The 21,400-nt window shown below is 40.6% G+C and overlaps 3 protein-coding genes across 3 annotated transcripts; 2 read left to right on the top strand and 1 right to left on the bottom strand.

Annotated features, from left to right (window-relative positions):
* The first annotated feature begins 2,268 nt into the window (after positions 1 to 2,268).
* Positions 2,269 to 3,376, top strand: LOC109405471 (ER membrane protein complex subunit 7 homolog). Its single transcript, XM_019678557.3, has 2 exons — positions 2,269 to 2,936; positions 2,999 to 3,376. Exons 1-2 carry the CDS (start codon positions 2,277 to 2,279, stop codon positions 3,140 to 3,142), a joined length of 804 nt encoding a protein of 267 aa, XP_019534102.3. The 5' UTR covers positions 2,269 to 2,276; the 3' UTR covers positions 3,143 to 3,376.
* A 115-nt stretch (positions 3,377 to 3,491) lies between these two features.
* LOC109405470 (G patch domain-containing protein 4) lies at positions 3,492 to 12,540 on the bottom strand. Its single transcript, XM_019678556.3, has 2 exons — positions 12,318 to 12,540; positions 3,492 to 5,044 (listed from the first exon to the last, which is right to left on the bottom strand). Exons 1-2 carry the CDS (start codon positions 12,361 to 12,363, stop codon positions 3,720 to 3,722), a joined length of 1,371 nt encoding a protein of 456 aa, XP_019534101.2. The 5' UTR covers positions 12,364 to 12,540; the 3' UTR covers positions 3,492 to 3,719.
* A 6,497-nt stretch (positions 12,541 to 19,037) lies between these two features.
* Positions 19,038 to 19,731, top strand: LOC109405443 (uncharacterized). Its single transcript, XM_019678508.3, has 2 exons — positions 19,038 to 19,399; positions 19,478 to 19,731. The coding sequence occupies exons 1-2, from the start codon at positions 19,174 to 19,176 to the stop codon at positions 19,627 to 19,629; spliced, it is 378 nt and encodes a 125-aa protein (XP_019534053.2). The 5' UTR covers positions 19,038 to 19,173; the 3' UTR covers positions 19,630 to 19,731.
* Positions 19,732 to 21,400: the final 1,669 nt, after the last annotated feature.

Below are 21,400 nucleotides of genomic sequence, written 5' to 3'. Positions count from 1 at the left end.
CCGCCTATTAGATTTTATGTGCAACCTTGCGTGGAGAACGTTTATGTGCGCGCATATAGATTGTAATAATTGAGTGAGATGGATTTTTGCCAATAAACATGTGCGGATTTTTTTGAGTGTAGTACTAAATTTGTAAATAATAACTGGCTGTCCCCGGCAAACGACGTGACAGTGGTATTTTAAAACTGTCCCCTTCAATTTAACGTTCGACCAGTGAAGCGAGCGAACGCTTCTGTCAAATCAGCGCAAGCGCGAACCGTTTCCTATATCAACACATGGGGGTTTGTGCGAGGGTTTGTGGTCAAGCTAGCAAATCATCGCGAACCGTTATAGAAGTGGCCAAGGAGGTGGCGGTAGTGTTCGACTGTTTTTCATCATGGCGTCACGTCGGTTCGTTGGTGGTTTCAATTCCAAGTCCCCGTTCAAAATACCTGCAAAATGATTTTTTACAAAACTTTCAATATTCAGATTTTACGGTACCCAAAGTTTTGCTCGAACAGCATCAAATTAGGCAAGGAATCGTAAATAATACCCACGCCTTTTGAACCATTTCATTGCAGAAACGGAGAATTAACCTTCTCACCCGAGGGGGACGATTCTTCCCGATATCCTAGATTTTAAGCCAAAACCTATTGCTGGTTGCTTTGAAAGATGGATTTTTGATGCACTTCATCTATCACACTATTTTTGTGCTCCAGCACGGTTGCCGATATCAATTTTATAAATTACACATTTTATGATCTTTTTCTACAAGAGAAATGCATAAACCTGTATAACTGGCCACCCGGTCATGACTCTGGGTGAGAAAAAAGAAAGAAAGCCAAATGCGCGGGTTGTCAGATGGATGAGAATCAAAACAAAATCGAGAAAGAATCAGGCGAAACACACACCACGTGCTTATTTGTGACATTTCTCGACGTCAAAATGCTGTCAGAGAGCGCGGTTGCACTTATCGTCACACTTTTCAACCGTCACACTTTCATACTGTGCAGTTCGATTTAGTGGGAATTGTGCAATACAAGGATTCACAATTTTTCACATAATTTCGACGAAACTGAAGAAATTAACGAAAATCGATTAAAATCACCCATATCCGAAATATCCGATAAAATCGATTATAAGTTGGCATATCCACATAAAATCGAACAAAATCGATGCACATCTCTGAACAAAAATGTAAAATTTTCTCTATTTATTTTGTTTTGTTCTCCCTGTGCTTCTGGTTGGAGCTGAGGTTGGAGCTTGTTTGTAAACAACAGCTGTTCCCGGAAGTGATTGTTGTCTACATAGTCTACGGATTATTTTAATCCTAAATATGACATGAAATAGTAAATATAATATAAGATAAATATTATCTTCTCAATAACATATTTCCCATATTTCCGAGGTCGAGTCCGAGGTGTTCGTTGTTGTACTCGGTAACTCCAGCAATTCCTGCTGCAGAGCGACCAAGGAGCGACCAGCTGATGGCCGACGCCTCAGCCGATGCTGCTGATTGTTTACCTGGAAAAGTTGTCAAAATTTTCGACGTGGCGTCGCGACGCCGTAACATTTTAAGAGATGTTAGCCGTTTCCAGCGTCAATTTTCGAACGATTTTTTTTTCCATTTTGTTCGATTTTTCAGATATATTTCATTTTAATCATTTTACTGGTATAAAATCGATTTTAACTTGGAAAATGGCAGAAAATGAAGAAAATCCGAGAAAATCGAATCGATGTTCAGTATGAAAATAATTATGAATAATTCAAAAAATCAAACAAAATTACGGCTTATCGCACGGTAATTGAATCAAATCGGTTACTGTCGACCCCTCGATTCCGCCTGCATATTTGAAAGAGAATGGTGAATAAATGTCAGCAAGCTCTATTGATAAAAATCACTGCTCGCATCTTGCATCCGACGATATCTGGTAAATATCCTATGAACTTGTCCACGTTGACGTCACACGCCAACGAACGGCAAGATGTGAAACGGTAACTGCGGGCCGTGTTGACAAAAATCACTGCTCGCATCTTGCATCCGGCAAGATCCGGTGAACATCCAGTGAACTTTCGGTCACTGGATGTTCATGAATGTGTCATTTTATGTAAACAGTGCCCGCATTTGCAGAAGAAAAGAAGAATCAACTCGGGGAAAAAAGAAGACCGTGGATAAGTCCATAGCCCCTGACCATTCGATGTGACCTTGATCCGTCACTGAACATTATACCTCATGGATTATACCACTTTTGACAGCTTTCCATCCGAACTGTCAAGTCAAAACCGATGAACAGCTCATGTTATTTTTCACTCATCGCCTGATTAGTCGCGGATTTATTCCACTCGTTCTGAATTCTAGTGATTGCAAAGGAAAAATGCTCGGAAAATCCTTACTCGTTCCGCTACTGTTGGCAGTGGCCGCCCTTCTCGTGTGCCCCACCGCGGGCGATTCCTCCATCGACGAGCTTGACGAATCCGGTCGATACGCCATCGAGGGCCGAGTCTATCCCCCGGAGCTGTTCGGCGGGTCCGATCTTACCTGGCAAATCGATACGCAGATCTCCATCAACGGAGGTGAGTACAAAGGATTCCTCAAGGACGACGGTTCGTTCGTGATCAGCTCGGTTCCGTCCGGGAGCTACGTGGTGGAAATCCTCAACCCGGACTACTACTACGAATCGGTGCGGGTGGAAATAAATCCCAAGGGCAAGTTCCGCGCCCGGAAGCTCAACTACGTGCAGCCGTCGCAGGTCGTCCAGGTGCCGTACCCGCTGAAGCTGAAGGCCCTGACCCGGTTCCGGTACTTCCAGCAGCGGGAACAGTGGAAGATCACCGACTTCCTGTTCAACCCGATGGTGCTGATGATGATCCTGCCGCTGCTCATTATGCTGGTCCTGCCCAAGATGATGAGCGATCCGGAAACCAAGAAGGAAATGGAGAACCTCAATCTGTCGAAGGTAATTTACTGTTGGTGTTTGGTCGAATCCATGTTTCATATATTCTTCCTCTTTTTCCCCAGATGACGAACGACATGCCGGAGATCAGCGAGATGATCACCTCGTTCTTCACCGGAGGAGCTCCCGCAGCGGCGGCAGCAGGTGCCGTCAAGGACAAGGAAAAGACCAAATCCGGGGCCAACAAGCAGAACAAGAAGAAAAATTGAGAGAGACTGCTGCGGCTTTGCCTGTTTTCTTACGGCTTGTGATGAGATCTCGTGTCATCAATTTAGCAGAATATTAACGGTAGGTTGAATACTAGTTTCTTTGTATAATTCTTCTTAGGAATGGAATGAGGAATCCAGTTTGTATAATTAGCTATTTATTAGTGCGACAAGCGGACGATGCCCGTGTAATTGTGGAGTAGAATGGTGAATAAACTAAGGAGCTATGCCCTCAAAGGCAAAGTTGGAAATGATTCTGAACGAAATGTCCTTTTTATGTATGTACCTATAACTTCTTCCCTTCAACACATTTTTGGGATGTGATATATGTTGCCAAATCAATTCGCTGAACTTCTATTTGAGTTCAAAGACTTTCAATAAACGTTTATTGAATCGAGTAAAATCTACTGTTATAGCAAAAGCGTACTTCACACGACAACGACATCGACAAATTAATTCAAAAAACCAAGATCACGAGATCTATGTGGCAAACAAAAAGGCCTATTTGCAATTGCTTTCGTGTATTGTATCCCTATCTTCTTGCAGTAATCGGAAGCCCAGCCAGACCTGTAATCCCCATTCACAGCTTCCCCAGCACATCTGCCAGCTTAGACAGCTGCCGCGTGTGTTTTTTGCTTTTCTTCTTTTTGGTTTTGTGTCGATCCACCCGTTTCACGCCGTTCCTGTGCCGTTCCTTGAACTTCTCCGCCGCCGATCGCTGATCTTCCTCGGTCAACTCACTAACCTTGATTTTCGGAATCTGGGACTGCATCTTTTCCCGGTCCGCTTGGATGCGCGCCACGACATCCTCCTCGCTGTCCGATGCCTCCGAGTCCGACTTCAGTAGCTTCTTCGGCTTGCTGGGTTTCTCCGGTTCGACTTCGTGACACACCGTCTGCCTTAGCAGTACATTGTTCAGCTTTTGTTCCTTCTTGTAGTTCTTCTTATACTTTGCCGACGGATCCGTCGAATGGTCGTCTCCTCCTTCGTCTTCCTCCTGCACCCGTGCCTTTTTCTTCTTTTTCTTATCCTTCTTCTTGATGACCACCGAGTTGTGATCCAGTTTGCGGATCTTCTCGCTCAGCACATCCAGTTCGTCCTCGATGCTTGGACCCGGTTCCGGTTCGTGACCGTCATCCTCCGGCAAAGTGTCAAACAGTCCCATCGACTCGCTCAGCTCGTCCACCAGGTCGCTCTCCATTCGCTTCTCCGCCTTGGCTTTCTTCTTGTTCTTCTTCACCACGTAGTTGGCATTGTGGATCATGTCCTTCAGATCGTCTTCCTCCTCCTCCTGGTGCCGTTCGCTCCACCGTTCCTCGTTGCGTTTCTTCTTTTTGGATTTTTTCTTCTTCTGCACCTGCTGCCAGTCGTTGCTTTTGATAACCTTCTCGAAAGACTTCGACTCCAGTTCCTGGAGGAGTTTGTTGTTCTGGGCTTCGATCCGAGCCAGTTTCCCTGTGAGGTTCAGCCCGTGGCGGGCTCCCTTGTGAGCTGTTCTTCCTCCACAGGCCGCAAACAGTTCCTCATCTGTGAGCACCTTGGCAGCTTTGAATTCAATATCCTCCGTTTGAACGTGCCCCTCAATCTCCTCCTCCCGACCGACGTTCGTCAACAGTGTTGACGCCTTCAGGAACCCCCCATAGTTCGCCTTCCCATCGGCAGTTTTCTGTTTCAGTTTCTTCACCGAATAACTTTTGTTGGTGATTTCCACGGCATCCCGTTCCTTTTGGGTGATTTTTCCCGCCGGACCCACCTCGATGTTGTTGGCGGCCTCGTTGAACACCCGATCCCACCAATTGTTGGTGAGATCTTTGGCCTGGTCCGAGCCGAGACCGGAACTGTTGAACTTGAAGCTGGCCTTGATGGGTTTCACGATACCATCGGAGTTTTTGCCCAAACCATCGCCTGGAAAGACGGAAATAATAATTTACAAGAAGCTTAAGTGAATCGATCCTTTATTCTTCACCCCGATCGACTAACATCGATCTTCCGTAATACTATGTTAACACTGCAATCTGAATTATAAATATACTCTGCATTAATTACTACCGCTGCATGTTCTTTGATAACTATGCTACTGTGCTTCCAAATATTTCCTTTTTTTATCTAGTTCATTTATTTGGGGCTCAATCGCGTATAACGCTTTGCGGAGCCGAAGATCTTTTTGGGTACTTAATAGTATACATTATACAGAGTAATAACTTTTTCATGATATCTGTTAGTAATGGGTGGAAGCCAGGGTACTCGTGGCAGCTCGAGGTTAGAAGGTCACATTTTGAGGGATGGACAGGGTAAGGATTGGGCCAAAGGTTTCACTGCAGCTCATCCGGGGGTGAATCGCATCTTGCTAGCGTATTCGGTGTCTTGTGGTGTTGGTACCAACTTGTTGTGGGACTTGGTCTTCCGGATGGCCAGGAGCAGCTTGGTAACACAAAGAGGAATGAGGAGTCTTGGATAAATGTGTAAACACACGTTCTGTGTATAATGTTAAGCGTGCATAAAGCACCGTTAAACGGATACAAATACATTTAGACATGTCAAAAGAGCGCAGGCAAAGGTCTGCCGAGAATTGAAATAAAACGGAAACTTCATTCCTATCTGAAACGCGAACAGCTACAGTCCAGTTTATTTTTCCCGTTCACAAATCACCAATTTCACAAGTTTTGATCAGTCACGTACATCCACCTCGTTTTGACCGTAAATCGGAACTCTTATTTTAAAACCTTTTACGGATTTTACAAGGACAAAACAGAGAAAAAAAAAACTGGAGAAGAAAACACAAGCGAAATAAACTTTTATACCAGCAGAGCGAAGAAAGTCGAAAATACATCCCATATATGTGACATCGCGGGTCCCCAACACATCTCTCACAAGAACAAAGGGTTGTCTACCTCGGGCCTCAAGGGTATCCAAAAGTAGTGCTCTGGAGGCGTCATTATCCGGGCATTGCCAAACTACGTGGTCGATGTCATCATAACCGGAACCGCACTTAGTACAAACATTGCTCAACGCGAGGTTTATCCTGTGTAAATGCGCGTCTAGCGAGTAATGGTTGGACATAAGTATTGACATCACGCGAATGAAATTGCGACTTACATCCAAACCATACCACCACACTCGCAAAGAAACATTAGGAATAATGGAATGTAACCACCGTCCCAGCTGGCCATCTCGCCAATCATTTTGCCAACTTTGAAGAGAACTCTGGCGAACAAAATGGAAAAAATCATCATGTGAAATTCTTCTATCATAGATCTCACCTTCCTGTGCGCCCACCTTTGCGAGAGAGTCCGCTTTCTCATTGCCATAAATTGAGCAATGCGAGGGGACCCATACAAAGGTAATCTTGTATGATCTTTCGACCAGTGCACCCATCTGCTCCCTTATTTTTGTAAGAAAGTAAGATGGATGTTTTACAGGTTTCATCGACTGGAATCCGAGTTCAATCGAACTAAGGCTATCCGAGAAGATGAAGAAATGGTCTACGGGCATGTTGGAAATCATCCCCAAAGCGTCTCGAAATCACAGGAAGGTACTCTGCAATCCAACGTCTCCAAAACTCATCAGCCAGGGGCTTCGCCAAGTTTCAACTGCTTCTCAAAGTCGTTCGATAGTCTGTTGGGTGAACTGCAAGCTGCTTGACACCTGATGAACTTCCCAGTAGAAAATGGTCGGGCGTTAACGCCTCCTGATCTGCTGAATCTAGCGGAATGTACGTTAATGGACGTGTGTTGATCATACCTTCGGCCTCGATGATCACTGTTTCCAAAGTTTCGTCGTCTGGCTTCCGAGACTCGTCCAACGTCGATTTTATGGCAGCCTCAACCGATCGAACCATTCTCTCCCAGACTCCACCCATGTGGGGTGGTCAAGGGGGGTTGAGCGACCAGCGCGTATTGGAGTTGGTAAACACCGCCGCTAGTCTCTGATTTATCTCCTCAATCTTCTTTCTCAGCTGATTGTTGCCCCGTGGAAGTTGGTACCATTATCCGTGAAAATTCGGCAGGTGAACCTCTACGGGAAACAAAACGACACCGTTGTGCAGTACTCTTGGCGAATGATGCTGAGGTGATGATGGCGTGGCCGACACTTGTAAAAGGTTTCCGAAGTGCTCGAACCAACGTTTCAACTGGTCAGCCGGGTCGGTCAGTAACTGTCCAGACGTGTCTTTCACGGGCATCGTAGCATTCATCTTGGTCCCACTAAGGCGACGTGAGACATCGTAAAGGATACGGATGTTGCCTGTGTTTGCGGCTTTCTCGCCTTCGTCGGCTAGGGAGTCCGCCGACGCTCTTTTGTCCCGTCTACATGAGCGTTTCACTTCCTTTTCGAGAGCCGAATAGCGCTGACGGGCTACGGCTTTGGCTCCTCGAAACCAAAGAACCCAAAAGTCGTGCAAAAATAGATCATTGAAATAACTAAAATGGTCGCTATGAAATGAACCGATGGCGCCACCGTAGCTCTGTGTGTTTGGCATAACCACTCAACTTGGTAAAATAAATTCCCGGTTATTTCCCGGTTTTTCCCGGTTCTTCAACAACTTTTTCCCGGTTTTTTAGAAACTGATTTATATGGTAAAATCAAAACACTGTCATTACTATTTTCAATTTTCTCACTTTTCTGAATTTGTTAAGTGATACAGAAAAACGTTTAAGCGGGGAGTTCTAGTTATAGCATTTATAATAGAAAAAAAAAAATAATTTGATAAAGGCTAAATTTTATAATGAAACTGACATTTTCTTTAATCCTGAAAAAAATGATATATTGTTCAAGGAAATATTTTTGAAATTTTATACATATTAAATTCGCTTTATTGGAAGTTTAAAATAAAGTGATGATTTGATTTACATTTTACTGAGAAATGAAATTTGACTTTTTGCATCAATGCTCTACATTTACTTCAAGCTAATTTTTTAAAACTATAATTGTGGAAGTTCCGTGTATAACTCTGAGAAAATATCCTTGCGAAGCTGGAAAAAAAATCTTACTGATAGCCAGGTTATATCAAAATTTTTGGTGGAGGAAAACTCTGGCTGAAATGCTGTTAGAATCTTATAGAAAATTCTACTAAAATTATGATAGAAATTTGTAATGGAAATGCCAAGTGAAATAGTTGGAGAAAAATCATATCGCATTTTTTAATAGACTTCTCTAGAGTCCACTGAAGCAATCCCTCGAAAATCACTAGAGATGATCTTTGGAAAAAATCTTGAACAAATTAGTAATGGTAATCTGCGTAAATTGTTTGTAAACACTTTGAAATAACTATTGGATCCTTGATATTGTTTTCTGTTAGAATAGATAGAATACGAATAAAATGCCTAGAAGGATTTCTAAAGATTTTAAAGATCCGCGGGAAGATATTGTTAGAATTTCCAAACAAATTAATCTGGAAATTCTTGTAATAAATGCATGTAACTTTGAAGAACGTCTTTAGAAATTATTAGTAAAATTGCTCGATTGTCTTGAATTTGTTGAATTGTAGTTGGAAAAGTTAGTTGAATGTTTCGAGCAAATCCTGCACTGAGGATACTGTTCGTATGTTTTTCATAGTTTACATCTTATGAATCAGTTATTTTTATTTTTTTTTCATCATTTCATAGTTTTTGTATGCTTTTCATACTTTGAAATGCGAAATCTATAAGACTTGTAGTATGAAAAATATCATAAGAAGCATCGTATGAAAATCATATGATGTGTTATGAAACACCGTTGCTAAAAAACAACAAAACTTTTATTGGCTTCTAACCACTTCAACTTCTGAAGCGTCGATGGGCGTATGAGTAAAGCACGCACTCGCCAACCTTGACGTTCCCAGTTCGATTCCAGGTTGCGATTTTTTTAAATTTGTGCAAAATATTTCATAAAAATATGTATGATAGTCATACGACATAGTTTCAGTTTTCATACGTTATCGGTATGATTTTCATACGCGAGTGTTATGAAATTTATACAGTAACAGTATGACAATAATAGTTGGCGCTTTGAATCCAGACTCATAGTTCGTAACTATGATTTTCGCAAGAAATTCTTGTGGCAAAAAATCATAGTTGATTCGTATGATTTTCGGAGTTGCAGTATCCTCATTGTGTGGAAATCAGTCGATGTATGTCTTGAGAAATCTCTGAAAAATTTGCGAAGAAAGCCTTGGTTAATCACGAAGAGAGATTCTAGGCTACCAGCAATAATCAATGTTATACTATTTCTGGGAAACATGTTCAGGTTTACAGGAAAAAAAACATTAAAAATTCTTGAAAACGATCGAATTTGGAAGATTTCTAGTATCATACAGATTTGGAAATGTAAAGAGTTCAAAAATATATTATTTTCAGTGACAAGATTTGTTCTGCAATGTCTGAGGTAGAACAATACACTGACTGCCTACCCAAGATATTTACTTGTCCTTACTACTCCTCGCACATCAAGGAAACAACATATTTATAAAGTTTTTTAGATTAAAAATCATTATCGTTCTAAAAGTGAAAGTCAATCTTTTGATTGACCTTCCATCAGTCACGCAGTTGGCCACCACGCTTAATGCTGAATACAAAATGCGTTTTTTTCAACGTGTTGTGCGATTATTCAAGGGTTAGGTTTCGATCTCCGTTTCCAGTATCTAGGATCTAGTATTTATAGATCATGTTCTAGAAAAATCACAATAATTCTTATATAGATGCAATAACAATGATTATCCTGGACTTTCATTACCAAGGGAAGTTCATGTTCTAAGCAAATTCCCGGTATTTTCCCGGTTTTTCCCGGTTGTTTGCGATTCCCGGTTTTCCCGGTATTCCCGGTTGGGTGGCCACCCTGCATAACTCGACTGCTGTCACCGCTGTCACAATGTTAAAGCCCATATACGGTGGCTCCTTTGTTTTGATGCGGCAACTGATAGAAAAGTTGGCTTTAAAGATCCAATGGCGATTTACCCTACTGTACCGGGATTTATTCAGTCATATTTTTAGAAAAAAAAAACGATTTAGTTTTTATATACCGTAAAATGGGGTGTTAAGAACTCATGGGGTGTTAAGGGATTCATCTTCAGACACTACTTTGAAAAATCGCCAAACCGTTTACAAATTGATTTACTTAATAGAAATACACTAGAACTCCAATGGCGCTGTAGTCACTTTTCCTATTTAATTTAATTTATAACTTTAATTGTAATAATTGATTGTTTTTAACTGTACAGCTGATAGAGGATCTTTTGTTTTGGTAAATAAAATTTATTTGACACTTCTAGTACCGCTACTGACGCTGTAAGGGCGTGGCAAACTAGATGTTAGTCACACGAATAGTCGCGACATTGGACTTCTGTGGCTATTTATTCTACTATTTACTTGTTCCAAATTCGCTTCAAATGTATGTTGGAAATAAAGGCATACTATGAGGATTACCACTCATGAAAATACGCTTTTAACTTGACACTAGACATCAAAAATAGAACGGCTTTGCTTTTTCTCAATTTCGCTACCATTGAAACATCCATTTGTGAGGTTAGAAATATTATTAGGAAAAATATGTGAGTACTCGTAAGGTGTTCTACAACTCATTTCAAACGAAACTATGGTAAAATATTTGATCTAACTACGGTGGTTTTCGAACACCGACATTTTTTTGTGAAAAAAGTCTAGTTTCCTAAACTGGTGGGGTGTTAAGGGATGAAATTTCTCATATAACTATTTTATTTGTATCATGAAGTTTTCAGGCGATTGATTCATTGTATAGCAGTTACTATTCTGAATGACGTATTGCGGATTTCATTTTGGGTCATAGACATCCCAACAGTTGCTATGGATGATAAATTCAACTAATACAATATGGATTTTAAAAAACAAGTGTTAGATTGATACATATAATTAGAAAATTGGCCAAAGGCTTAAACTTAATGCCGCAGTACCTAGTCCCCTCTTTACAGAAGTTTGTGTTCTTTAGGTGTTTTGTTATGTTTTAACGAAGGCGTATTTTTCAAAATAGATTTTCCTTCTGTTTTCTTATTAAAATATTATTAATGATTGGTGCTAAAACGTGACAGCTTTTTGAAAATGTGGAATATGCTCACTTGTTCCATATATTATGTAAACCAGACTGCCACTAACTCTTGCAAACGAAAGTATTTATGAAGATGACTCATGGCTACTAAAATATCTCAGAATTTAAAATACGACCTATCAGCGGTGCTCCAGAGTAGAAATATCAGCATTGAATAAACATTTTACACCCTGGGCCATCTAATGATGCTTGCATATAAAACATTTCAATATAGATGAGTTTTTAAGTGAACGAAAAACTATAAGTACACATCCTTAGTTTACAACCTGTTGGTCAGTCTAAACTATTAAATTTGGTTACTCTAAATAGTAACTGTGAATAATGTGTTTGTTCAAAATTGAAGCCACTCAGGTACAATTGACGGTATTTTTTTTTTCAAATTTCGAGGCTTTAACAAAAAAAAACATATACACAAGTAGATGACAATGAAACTGTCCCTGCACCTCCAGGACTATGATAATCTTTTTCGGCGGTGTTCAAGAAATAATACAGTCACAGTTTACAATTAATCAATGTTAACCTTTCCTTGAAATATAAGAACTTTTGCATTCATTACCTTAAATTCCTTAACACCCCATTTTCATATTTTCCAAAAATTCGCACATTTTCTTAAATATCTTCAATTTTTCCAAAAAATCGTCAAATTTTGTAATCTATATGCGTAGCAGGCAGCAAGACAATGATCGGACTGCTTTTCCTGAAAGTTTCAAGAAGGAGAACCCATGAATTAATGGGGACGAAATTTTTTTCCGTCCCTTAACACCCCATTTTACGGTACAAATTTCGCGAAACATAAACGAAAACTTCGTTTTGTTAAGTTCCTTGACCGACCGATAATCGAACCCTAAGCACGGGCTTGCTCTATACCCGTGTGTTTACTGCTTCGTCTATATGGACCCCTCACGCAGTTTCCCATATCGCCCTTAATAAAACATGAAGAAACTTTTTTTAACATGTTCTGCACGGTAGGTTTCTTTCCATTTAATCAATGATTAACATAACATAAGGTTTAAGCGTATGAACATTTCTTCCTCTGTAATTTTCCCGATAATAGATTTTCAGAAATAAAATTCATTTTTTTTCGAAGAAACAAAAGGGTCATGTCAACAAAGAGCTACAAACTTACCTTCCTTCCAGCCGTACTTTTGAAGTATATTTTTGGCGAAATCCATTACTGTAACGCACAAAACGCTACCACTATTGCTTCTTTGCACCTATCAATGCTAATTATCGTACAAAAATCTCCGGAAATACAGAAAACTCTGAATGTTTTTCACAAATTTGAGGAACGCGTGGCTTCTGGCAGTCGATGGGACATTGTTTTGACTCTACACGCTCGTTTGAAACTACTCAAAAATGAGTCGTTTTCGACTCACTTCTGTACTTTTAAGCTAACTGTCAAAAGTGAGTAACTTTATTTTATGAAAGAGAGTAGATTTCTACTCACACAGGAACAAAAATAAGCTTTACTCACTTTTGAGTAAAGGCTTCAAAAAAGCACTCACTCATAACCGTCAAAAACTTGTGAAAAAATCCGCGGCCACAGAAAGTGATCTTTCGCCGAAAACGATTAAAAATATATAAGAATATGAAAACTTTTGGTTTTATTACAAGTGGAATTCTTTTTTAAGACATCAAGGTAAGTTTTTGAATGGTAAACGTTAGAATTGTTAATATGTATACAAATTGTTTTTCATGAAATGTCAGGATCATGTAGGATCATGCCGGAGCAAATTTCTTCGCCGATGTTGTGCGGAAAATACTGTAGATAACTCAGGCCAAACATTTCAATAGGTCCTATCTGCATTTGAGAGGCTCTCTTTGTTTACTTTCTCTTTCAATTATTGCTGTAGTATTCACCTCCGCCTCCGTCTGTCCCTGACTCATCTCCTCTCTCTCTCCCTATCGCTACCTGTCAATCTCTAAATCAAGGTCGTTCATGTGAGGTAGGAACATCTGGTCTCTTTGCTAGTATTGGTGTTGTGTGATTAAGTATGACGTAACGTGTGAGAAGGTTGAGACGTTTAGTGCTAATACACTACAATCCCCCCTTAACAATAAATAAAGTGTACGTCAATATGGTCGAATCTAAATACATACATCTAGGCGAAACGCGCAATACAGCATTAGAGCAGCTCATTTATGGTCAGTTGTAACTATTCCAAGTTCCGTATGATACACTACATAATATTAAAAATACATCGAATCACTTTCAAATCTGAATAATCAGACGTATACGATCATCCAAGAAACACCTCATTCCTCTAAAAACAAGTCCAATCTTTAACCCCATCTTGAACTTATCCTCGTCATGTCTACAATTATACGAATCGAATTCCAACCAATAGTCAACGTAAACATATTGCAGTTATTAAACGTCTACTGTACTTTGATTCCCCCATAATCTCTCTTCCTTTTTTTTCTTTTGATCGTTTGGAGTTGTCAGTACAAGTGTCAGTAGCGTTCTGCAGTAACTACATTCTTCAAACCATTTCAACTTCCTTCTCTTCATGAAAATGTCTCGTGCGATATACGAAATATAACAATTAAACAACAAATGGCTTGGTAATAATCACAAACACATATTGCCGCAAGACCGCAAGCCTAACGATGTCAATACCATGCCAAACCAAACCATTTGTTTATGTCACTTTGCACCTCTCCCATTTTTTCATTTGACGAGTTTAATTGCTTCGTGTAATAGTTTTTTCAACGGAGACATCGATAATAGTAAGTAACTTATTCATGCCACATACATTTATGCCAATTTATCTCTTTGCTGTTATGTGATGGCACGTTCCAAGTCCTTGATACACTAATCAAACTACTTTAACATCTTGTCTGATGCAAACCACTCTCACCACACTGAGAACTGTTTCTCTACTGGTTCATCCACTTAACACCCATGTCAAGATACCACAAGCTGTTAATTCCATTAACCCTTTGGGAACGGATGGGTCGTATGTGCCCAGCCGAAAAATCGAACATCACAAACATGTTATAGTCTAGCGAGGTTGCATCCAGAGAGGTGAAAATGCCGTCTTCAAGGGTTAAGGTAATTTAATCATGTATTGCTATTCTTCTTCTAAAGAATATTACAATTCTAATTTCCTTTTACTTGTCACAGCACTAGCCGGCAAAACACGATCAGAATTTCCCAAGTACATCCATGATTAAGACTTACACTTAACATCACTGGCACAGTGGCAATCTCCAAACAATTTATTAAAAAATTCTCTGTGCATTGAAACTTTGAAAATTAGCTACCGGATTCTGAAGTTTCTCCAGTGTACTATTAGCCCATAACATTGTATACCACAAAAGATTATTCCAGTACCTAGTTACACTGTGACCAGAATCAACGCTTCCAAAGTTATCAGATATTCAAATCCTTGTTGATTTTTCATAAGGCTTCGACGTCCAGCTGTCCGGATTTCCAATGACTTCTAGTACGAATTAATAATCACTGCTGATGAACTGTCGACCTGTATCAGGACCTCCAAAAATATGAAGACTCCAACCTTCGATAAAGTCACGGGGGTGAATCTTCGTCACGAAAAGCACTGCCCGTTTGATAGCTCAACACTAGCGAACCTGGTGGTGAAAGTCAAGCTTTAGCCTGCAGCGAGCATAGGAAAGTGGCGTAGCACGCTTTGATGATTTTTTATTTTCCCATGGAAATTCATTCCAATCTAGTTTTCCAAGTGACAATTTCACGACTTCCACCTCGAAACTTCACATTTGTTCGAAGATACACATTTGTTCTGTGATAAAGTCCTACATCTGGATTTTTTTATTTAGTGTTTGGTTTCGAAGAGGAATTTAGTTTCTGACGTAGTCAATTGCAGATATTTTTAAAATATTCACTCAAAACCAAACGTGCCAATTCGTTATTTGATGTTTCGGCTTATTGGCTCCCAGAAGAACCCGACCAGCCTTTCTTCAACCCTATCTTCTTTGTGCACTGTCACAGTTACTAATTGAAGTGCCTGCCCTCACCTACCATTACGTGTAATTGCATATTGTATTGTAAGCCACAATGAAGCCAAGAGCCTTTTCGACCGGAACGAGAGTCGAACCTGCAATCTCCAGAATGACAAAGTGATTGAGTTGAAACAGTAATTCGCAGTCAGTGAAGCAATAAGCATGCGAGCATCAGTGACAAAAAGGTCCAAACGTAGGCGAAGATAACAAAGTAGTCGACGTAAAATTTATGACTGAGAAGCCGAAACCCACGTGACATACGATTCTCAACTATCAATATCATCAACTCATTCTGGTCATCTTCCACCATTTCTCTCACTATTCTAAGAGCTATAGATTAGAAAATTTATTAGCTAACCTTCCCCATTAAGCTGATTCATATTCCGTTTAGCAATGCAGCCGATATCGCCTCATCTCTTTATCGCCTACTCCATGTTGCAAAGCCACAATACATCTTGTGCAAATCATCAAGTTGGGACCACGTCAACCTAACACTTACTAATGATTCAACATTTGCACTATCGTTCATTGCCTCTATCATTTTTTCCAAATCAATCTTGTATTTCTAGGTTTCCTGATTTTCGTGAGTATCAAACAATTATAAGGTTACAACTCCTTACTGATTGATGAATCCTTACTTTGATTCATTTTATCGATGACACCACAGTTCTAATGTGACCGAACTAGCTCCACAGTTCAGTGTATCATGAACTCTGTCGCTATTATTTACAGAGATCTCTCTTTGCCTATCACATTTGATTTTTTTTTTCATCCTGTAGCGTGCCACCTTATTGTGTGGTGAAAACACTCTATGTTCAAGAATGTCAAATAAAATTCCATGAAGAAAAGTTACTTAAACATTCTGTAGCCAAGGTACCCTCAATCTAGCTAAATGCTCGTGCGTTTACCCCTTCGACTATATGGATCCTCCAGTATCCTCACGATTCTCTTAATTGGAGAATTATTCCGTATCTCTGCCACCCAAAATGGTGTACTTTGTATTTACGGTACTTATACGCTTCTACATGCCCGTGGCCAATTCTTTACACCTTCTGAATCCTGGCGATTCTTGCAGCTAGAAGATCCTTCCAATCTCCATTAACATGGTGATTCTTCAAGATTTTCGCTACTGGATAATCTTTCCGATCTTGATACTTAGAATAATTCATTATTTTTGTAACAAGGAGACTCCTCGAGTTACTCACAAATAGAATCCTTCAGATCTTACGAACTCTGTCCACGAGGCAATCGCAATCCTTGCAATCAAAAGATGCTTCCGATCTTCGCAACTCAAGAAAATCCTCCTGATTTTCAAAACACGAAGAATCCTTACGATTCTCGCAACTGGAAGATCCTTCCGACCTTCGCAACCCAAGAAAATCCTCCTGATTTTCTCAACACGAAGAATCCTTACGATTCTCGCAACTGGAAGATCCTTCCGATCTTCGCAACCCAAGAAAATCCTCCTGATTTTCTCAACACGGAGAATCCTTACGATTCTCGCAACTGGAAGATCCTTCCGATCTTCGCAACCCAAGAAAATCCTGATTTTCTCAACAAGGAGAATCCTTACGATTCTCGCAACTGGAAGATCCTTCCGATCTTCGCAACCCAAGAAAATCCTCCTGATTTTCTCAACACGGAGAATCCTTACGATTCTCGCAACTGGAAGATCCTTCCGATCTTCGCAACCCAAGAAAATCCTCCTGATTTTCTCAACACGGAGAATCCTTGCGATTCTCGCAACTCAAAGCCAAAGGTCCTTCCTGATCTTCGCAATCGAATAAACTCCGCTCCATCTAACACCACTTTCTTCCCTTTGAAACAATTCTGTCCCGTAGACGGTCAAGAAACAAAAATTCGACATTCCCCTGTGATCCATGAGCAAACCTCAAAATGCTATTCGTTACCACTGTACACTACTAATACTGTTTGATTAACGAATCAAAAGCATTCTTCATAGTTCAAAATTACCAATGTGTCATCCATCTGCTAGTGAAAGTTCAACAGCTCCTGAACATTGACCACCACTCCTACTTCCTCTTATATTATTAACAGATGCGCAGCAATAAGACGCTCAAGAGGTATTGCTGCGCACATTTTACCACTTCTCCCTTTTTCATACAAATTCATGCATTTCACCCCTCCTTGCATTCAACCCACCAATGGGTGCATATTAGCACTTTACTGGGTGACTTCCCTTCATCGTGCAAATGACGAGCATCAAAACAAACATTGTTCCGCCGGCACTGGGAACCGCGGAACCGCCCTTGCTTGGTCGAATCCAAATCGTGCAGATGAATTTCTTACCTGGCTGCTCCCCTTTTAATCTGGAATCCAACCGCCAACGAAACAAACAACAATTTTCCGTGATATTCGAAATCCCATCCTCGTCGCCAGTTGTAGTATTCACCTCCGCCTCCGTCTGTCCCTGACTCATCTCCTCTCTCTCTCCCTATCGCTACCTGTCAATCTCTAAATCAAGGTCGTTCATGTGAGGTAGGAACATCTGGTCTCTTTGCTAGTATTGGTGTTGTGTGATTAAGTATGACGTAACGTGTGAGAAGGTTGAGACGTTTAGTGCTAATACACTACAATTGCAATGTAATGGCACACTTTTCAATTATTTTTGCAGTACAAATCAAAAGACGATTGTTTGGACCATCGTTCAATGCATTTTTTATTTTTTATTCTTTATTAAAGTGATTTTCCTCCGTAGGAGGGTTCATCACTAGAAATGTTCAATGCAAGCAGACAATCATAATACAAATAAACAGCTGAGATATTAACGAAAGAGAGGGAAACCAAAGAGAGCCTCTCTTCTGCAGATAGGACCTTTAGACATGTTTGGCCTGAACTAGGTGATCACCTTTCTCCAAGACGACCCCAAGGACGAGCCCAAAGACGTACCGACTGGAAAACTTGTATGGACAGCATTTGGGAATCCAGGTTGGGCCTGAACTAAAAGGAGCCACATACATAAGTGTTAGAATTCAACTGTTAGGTATTTATAATTTAAATTATTAAGTTAAACTCATTATGTATTTTTCTTTTTTATAAGTGATAAATAAATGTTTTTTTTTGTTTATTTCTTTGATAATTATTCAGATTTACTATTAATTTTATTATCAGATTCGGCCCCATGAAATATTTCTAAAGAGAGTAGCATCTACTCACTTTTGCAATTATTGAAATAAGAAAAGTGAGTAAAGGATACTCTCATTATGAAAAAATCGATGGTTACTCAAAAGTGAGTAATTGATGATTACTCTATTTTGAGCTGTTCCACTTTGTACCAAAGTGAGTCGAAAACGACTCATTTTTGAGTAGTTTCAAACGAGCGTGTAGTACTGCAACTGCACTGCGCACCACCAGAAAAAAAAATGCATCGCGGCGTCGTGCGGAGTGCATGCACCTTGGCATGCACACGTCCGTCAAACTTTGACAGCGAGAAATGTCAAATTAAAGCGCGGCTCACATCTCTCATTATGCAAGCGCCGGCCGTGTGGCCGCAATGAGGTACAGATACAGGTGGCGAAGATAAACATTGCGAACCATTAGTTGTCTCTTTTGTTCTCCCGCTGATCTTATGCAACTCAATTAGTGGCGTCACTAATTGAGCTGCATAAGATCAGCGGTAGAATAAAAGAGACAACTAGTGATTCGCAATGTTTATCTGCGCCACCTGTATCTGTACCTCATGAGCGCTTGCACGCTGACGTCATCACTGTCTCCTTCTCTTTCTTTCCTTCGGCGTCGGTCCATAAAGCCGTCCTTGCCCTCAAAAAAAATTTGAGGGCAATGTTTACAAATCGTATGAGAATTCGATGAGGTTATGTTTTTGGTGCAAGCCTCTATTGGTGTGGCCGTGCTTGTGCGGTGTCGCATCCCTCGTTGTGTTTTGATTACGATTCACGCTCGAATACGAAATCACCGGTCCTGGACGGGTTTTTGACCGCAGGTTCTTAGCGGAATAGTTACGTGTTTCAACATCTGAGATGTCCCTGTTCCCGCAGCCTCGCTGGCTTCGCCGGTGGATCCGTCGTCGGATGAATCCCCTGCCGGTGGACCGGGCCGCGCTGTGGAAGGGACGCATTAGCCTGCTGTACAGCATTTTGGCTTGGAATGCCCTGGGGTGGGTCGGCTACATGATCTTCACCGGGCGCAACGATTGGGCCAAGTACTACGGTTACAAGACGGAGGAGGAGGACAAGATGCCGCAAGGTTGGGCTTAGTGGATTGACGGAGTTGGGTGAACATGGGAATTGGATTTGGTTATTAATGTGGTATTTTTCTCCGTAGCCGTAAGATTCGCCAAACAGCTTAATTTGCCCAACGCCCACGTGATGAAGTATAGCGGGTTCAAGAAGACGGACGAATATGACCTGAAGGATAATGAGGTGGTCCGGAAGGGAGATCAGTCGAAGGAAGTATCAACAGAAGTTTCGGAATAAACTTCTGGAATTGCGGAGAAAGTTTTTTTTTTATTTTGTAGATATTTTACAGCTGCCTACTTAGTAACTTGTTGATATAAATACATGAAAATCATCAATTAACCAAGATGTTTTTGTCGATATTGTAGGAATTTCGACACAATATGTAATAACCACACATTTGTGTCGAAATTCCTACAGTTATCACCATACGCGCCAACTTGTGACGTAGTTGGGGGGGCGAGGCCTCTCAAAATCAACCAAATTCGTAAAATTTCGACGCAGTTCATCTAGTTTAGGCATATTTACGTGAAAACTAGTGCATTGAGCTAAAAAAAGTTGAATTTTGTCCAATTTTGGAGAGCTTCGCCCCCCCAACTACGTCACAAATTGGCGCCTATGGTTATCACTGTCAATCTGTCAAATATTCAGTCTTAGTATTAATAGCCAATGGGCCTTTTCATTTGACGTCTTAAATCAGCTGATTGTTCGGGCGTTTGACAGTTCTTCTATGAAGATGACACGTTCTTGTTAGCAGCTGTTGTTCAAGCTTTGTAAACAAATGCATGCACGGATCTGTCACATGAAAAGGCCTATCAGGATAAACTGTTAGGCCAGTAGTACACAGGGTCAAATATTTGACAAGGAAAGAACTCAAGAAACAACATCAGTTTGACACTAATGAAAATTCGATCGAGTCAAACAAGATGTTTGAGCATTGGTTTCTTTTTGGACAAATATTTGACCCTGTGTACTAGCAGCTTTAGTATTTCTTGTGCTCATTCCACGACTAGAGTGAAGTGACGCAGCTCGACTCGCATATCTAGGTGAGAAACCTCGATTCAAATGAGGTGACTCTCCATTCGATTTACACGGCGCGTCTCTTCATTCGAGTCGAGGGTTCTCACCTCGATATGCGACTCCGACTTTTGTCACGTCACTCTATTCGCAGAATGAGCACAATTATTCAAGATCCTCTACCATCGATTTATCATCGGTCATCGGAGTTCATACCGCCCTTCAGTCTATAGGTTAGTTTCACTTAGTTTTCAGCTGCCCGTCCATACCGCGTCTCGACTCCTCTAATCGGCTTTTCGCCGATTGTATCGATTCTTGCATCTTGAACATAGGTTATTTGTTACGGTTTGGGCCCATAACCGTTTGAGTTTGACTATAAAGCTTATAGAACGTTTTCAGGCCCGGATTAAGGATCGTGGGGGCCCGAGGGGATGTGGAGGACCGCCCCCCCCCTTAGATCCGGTCCTGCACATTTTTTCAACTCCAAATCAATGGATCAAAACTCTTTGAAGCTTTCTTGAGTGTTCGTTCACCAAATCCCTGACCACAGATAACAGACGTTTATGCTTATATTAGCAATGTGTGTAAACATGCTCAACAGCCATTTTGTATGTAACGAGCAGTTGAAACTCATGTGGCAATCATTTAGAGATGGCGCAGTGATCGATAGTCAGTGATCGCTTTCAAGATTGCATGCACTACGCAATTTTACATTCAAGATTGTATTCGATCTTGAATGAAACTGGAACTTTGAACTATTCTTGCATTCAAGTTAGATGTAATGTCGCAATAAGTTGAGTAGATGGCGGTAGTGAGCCAACGTATATCGTTTTGAACATTTACACAGGATTCTGCGAAAAATTTGTACTAGCATAAACATCTGTTATCTGTGTCCCTGACCATCCTGCAGGTTACATAGAAAAGATTTGTTTTGTTTTAAAATTATAACAACAAAAATAGTGGAAGTGTCATAGAAAAAAAGAAACACGTTCGA

The sequence above is a fragment of the Aedes albopictus genome, chromosome 1 (assembly GCF_035046485.1).
Source record: "Aedes albopictus strain Foshan chromosome 1, AalbF5, whole genome shotgun sequence".
Classification (NCBI taxonomy): Eukaryota; Metazoa; Arthropoda; class Insecta; order Diptera; family Culicidae; genus Aedes; species Aedes albopictus.
Note: the sequence above shows the minus strand (reverse complement) of the source record. Positions and strands in the feature narration are given on the sequence as shown.

Coding starts and splice junctions, on each gene's coding strand:
- LOC109405471 (XM_019678557.3), top strand. CDS start 2,277: ATGTTATTTTTCACTCATCGCCTGATTAGTCGCGGATTTATTCCACTC. Junction 2,937..2,998: donor AGAACCTCAATCTGTCGAAG/GTAATTTACTGT, acceptor CTTTTTCCCCAG/ATGACGAACGACATGCCGGA.
- LOC109405470 (XM_019678556.3), bottom strand. CDS start 12,363: ATGGATTTCGCCAAAAATATACTTCAAAAGTACGGCTGGAAGGAAG. Junction 5,045..12,317: donor AAAGTACGGCTGGAAGGAAG/GTAAGTTTGTAG, acceptor CCGTCTTTCCAG/GCGATGGTTTGGGCAAAAAC.
- LOC109405443 (XM_019678508.3), top strand. CDS start 19,174: ATGTCCCTGTTCCCGCAGCCTCGCTGGCTTCGCCGGTGGATCCGTCGT. Junction 19,400..19,477: donor GGAGGACAAGATGCCGCAAG/GTTGGGCTTAGT, acceptor TTTTCTCCGTAG/CCGTAAGATTCGCCAAACAG.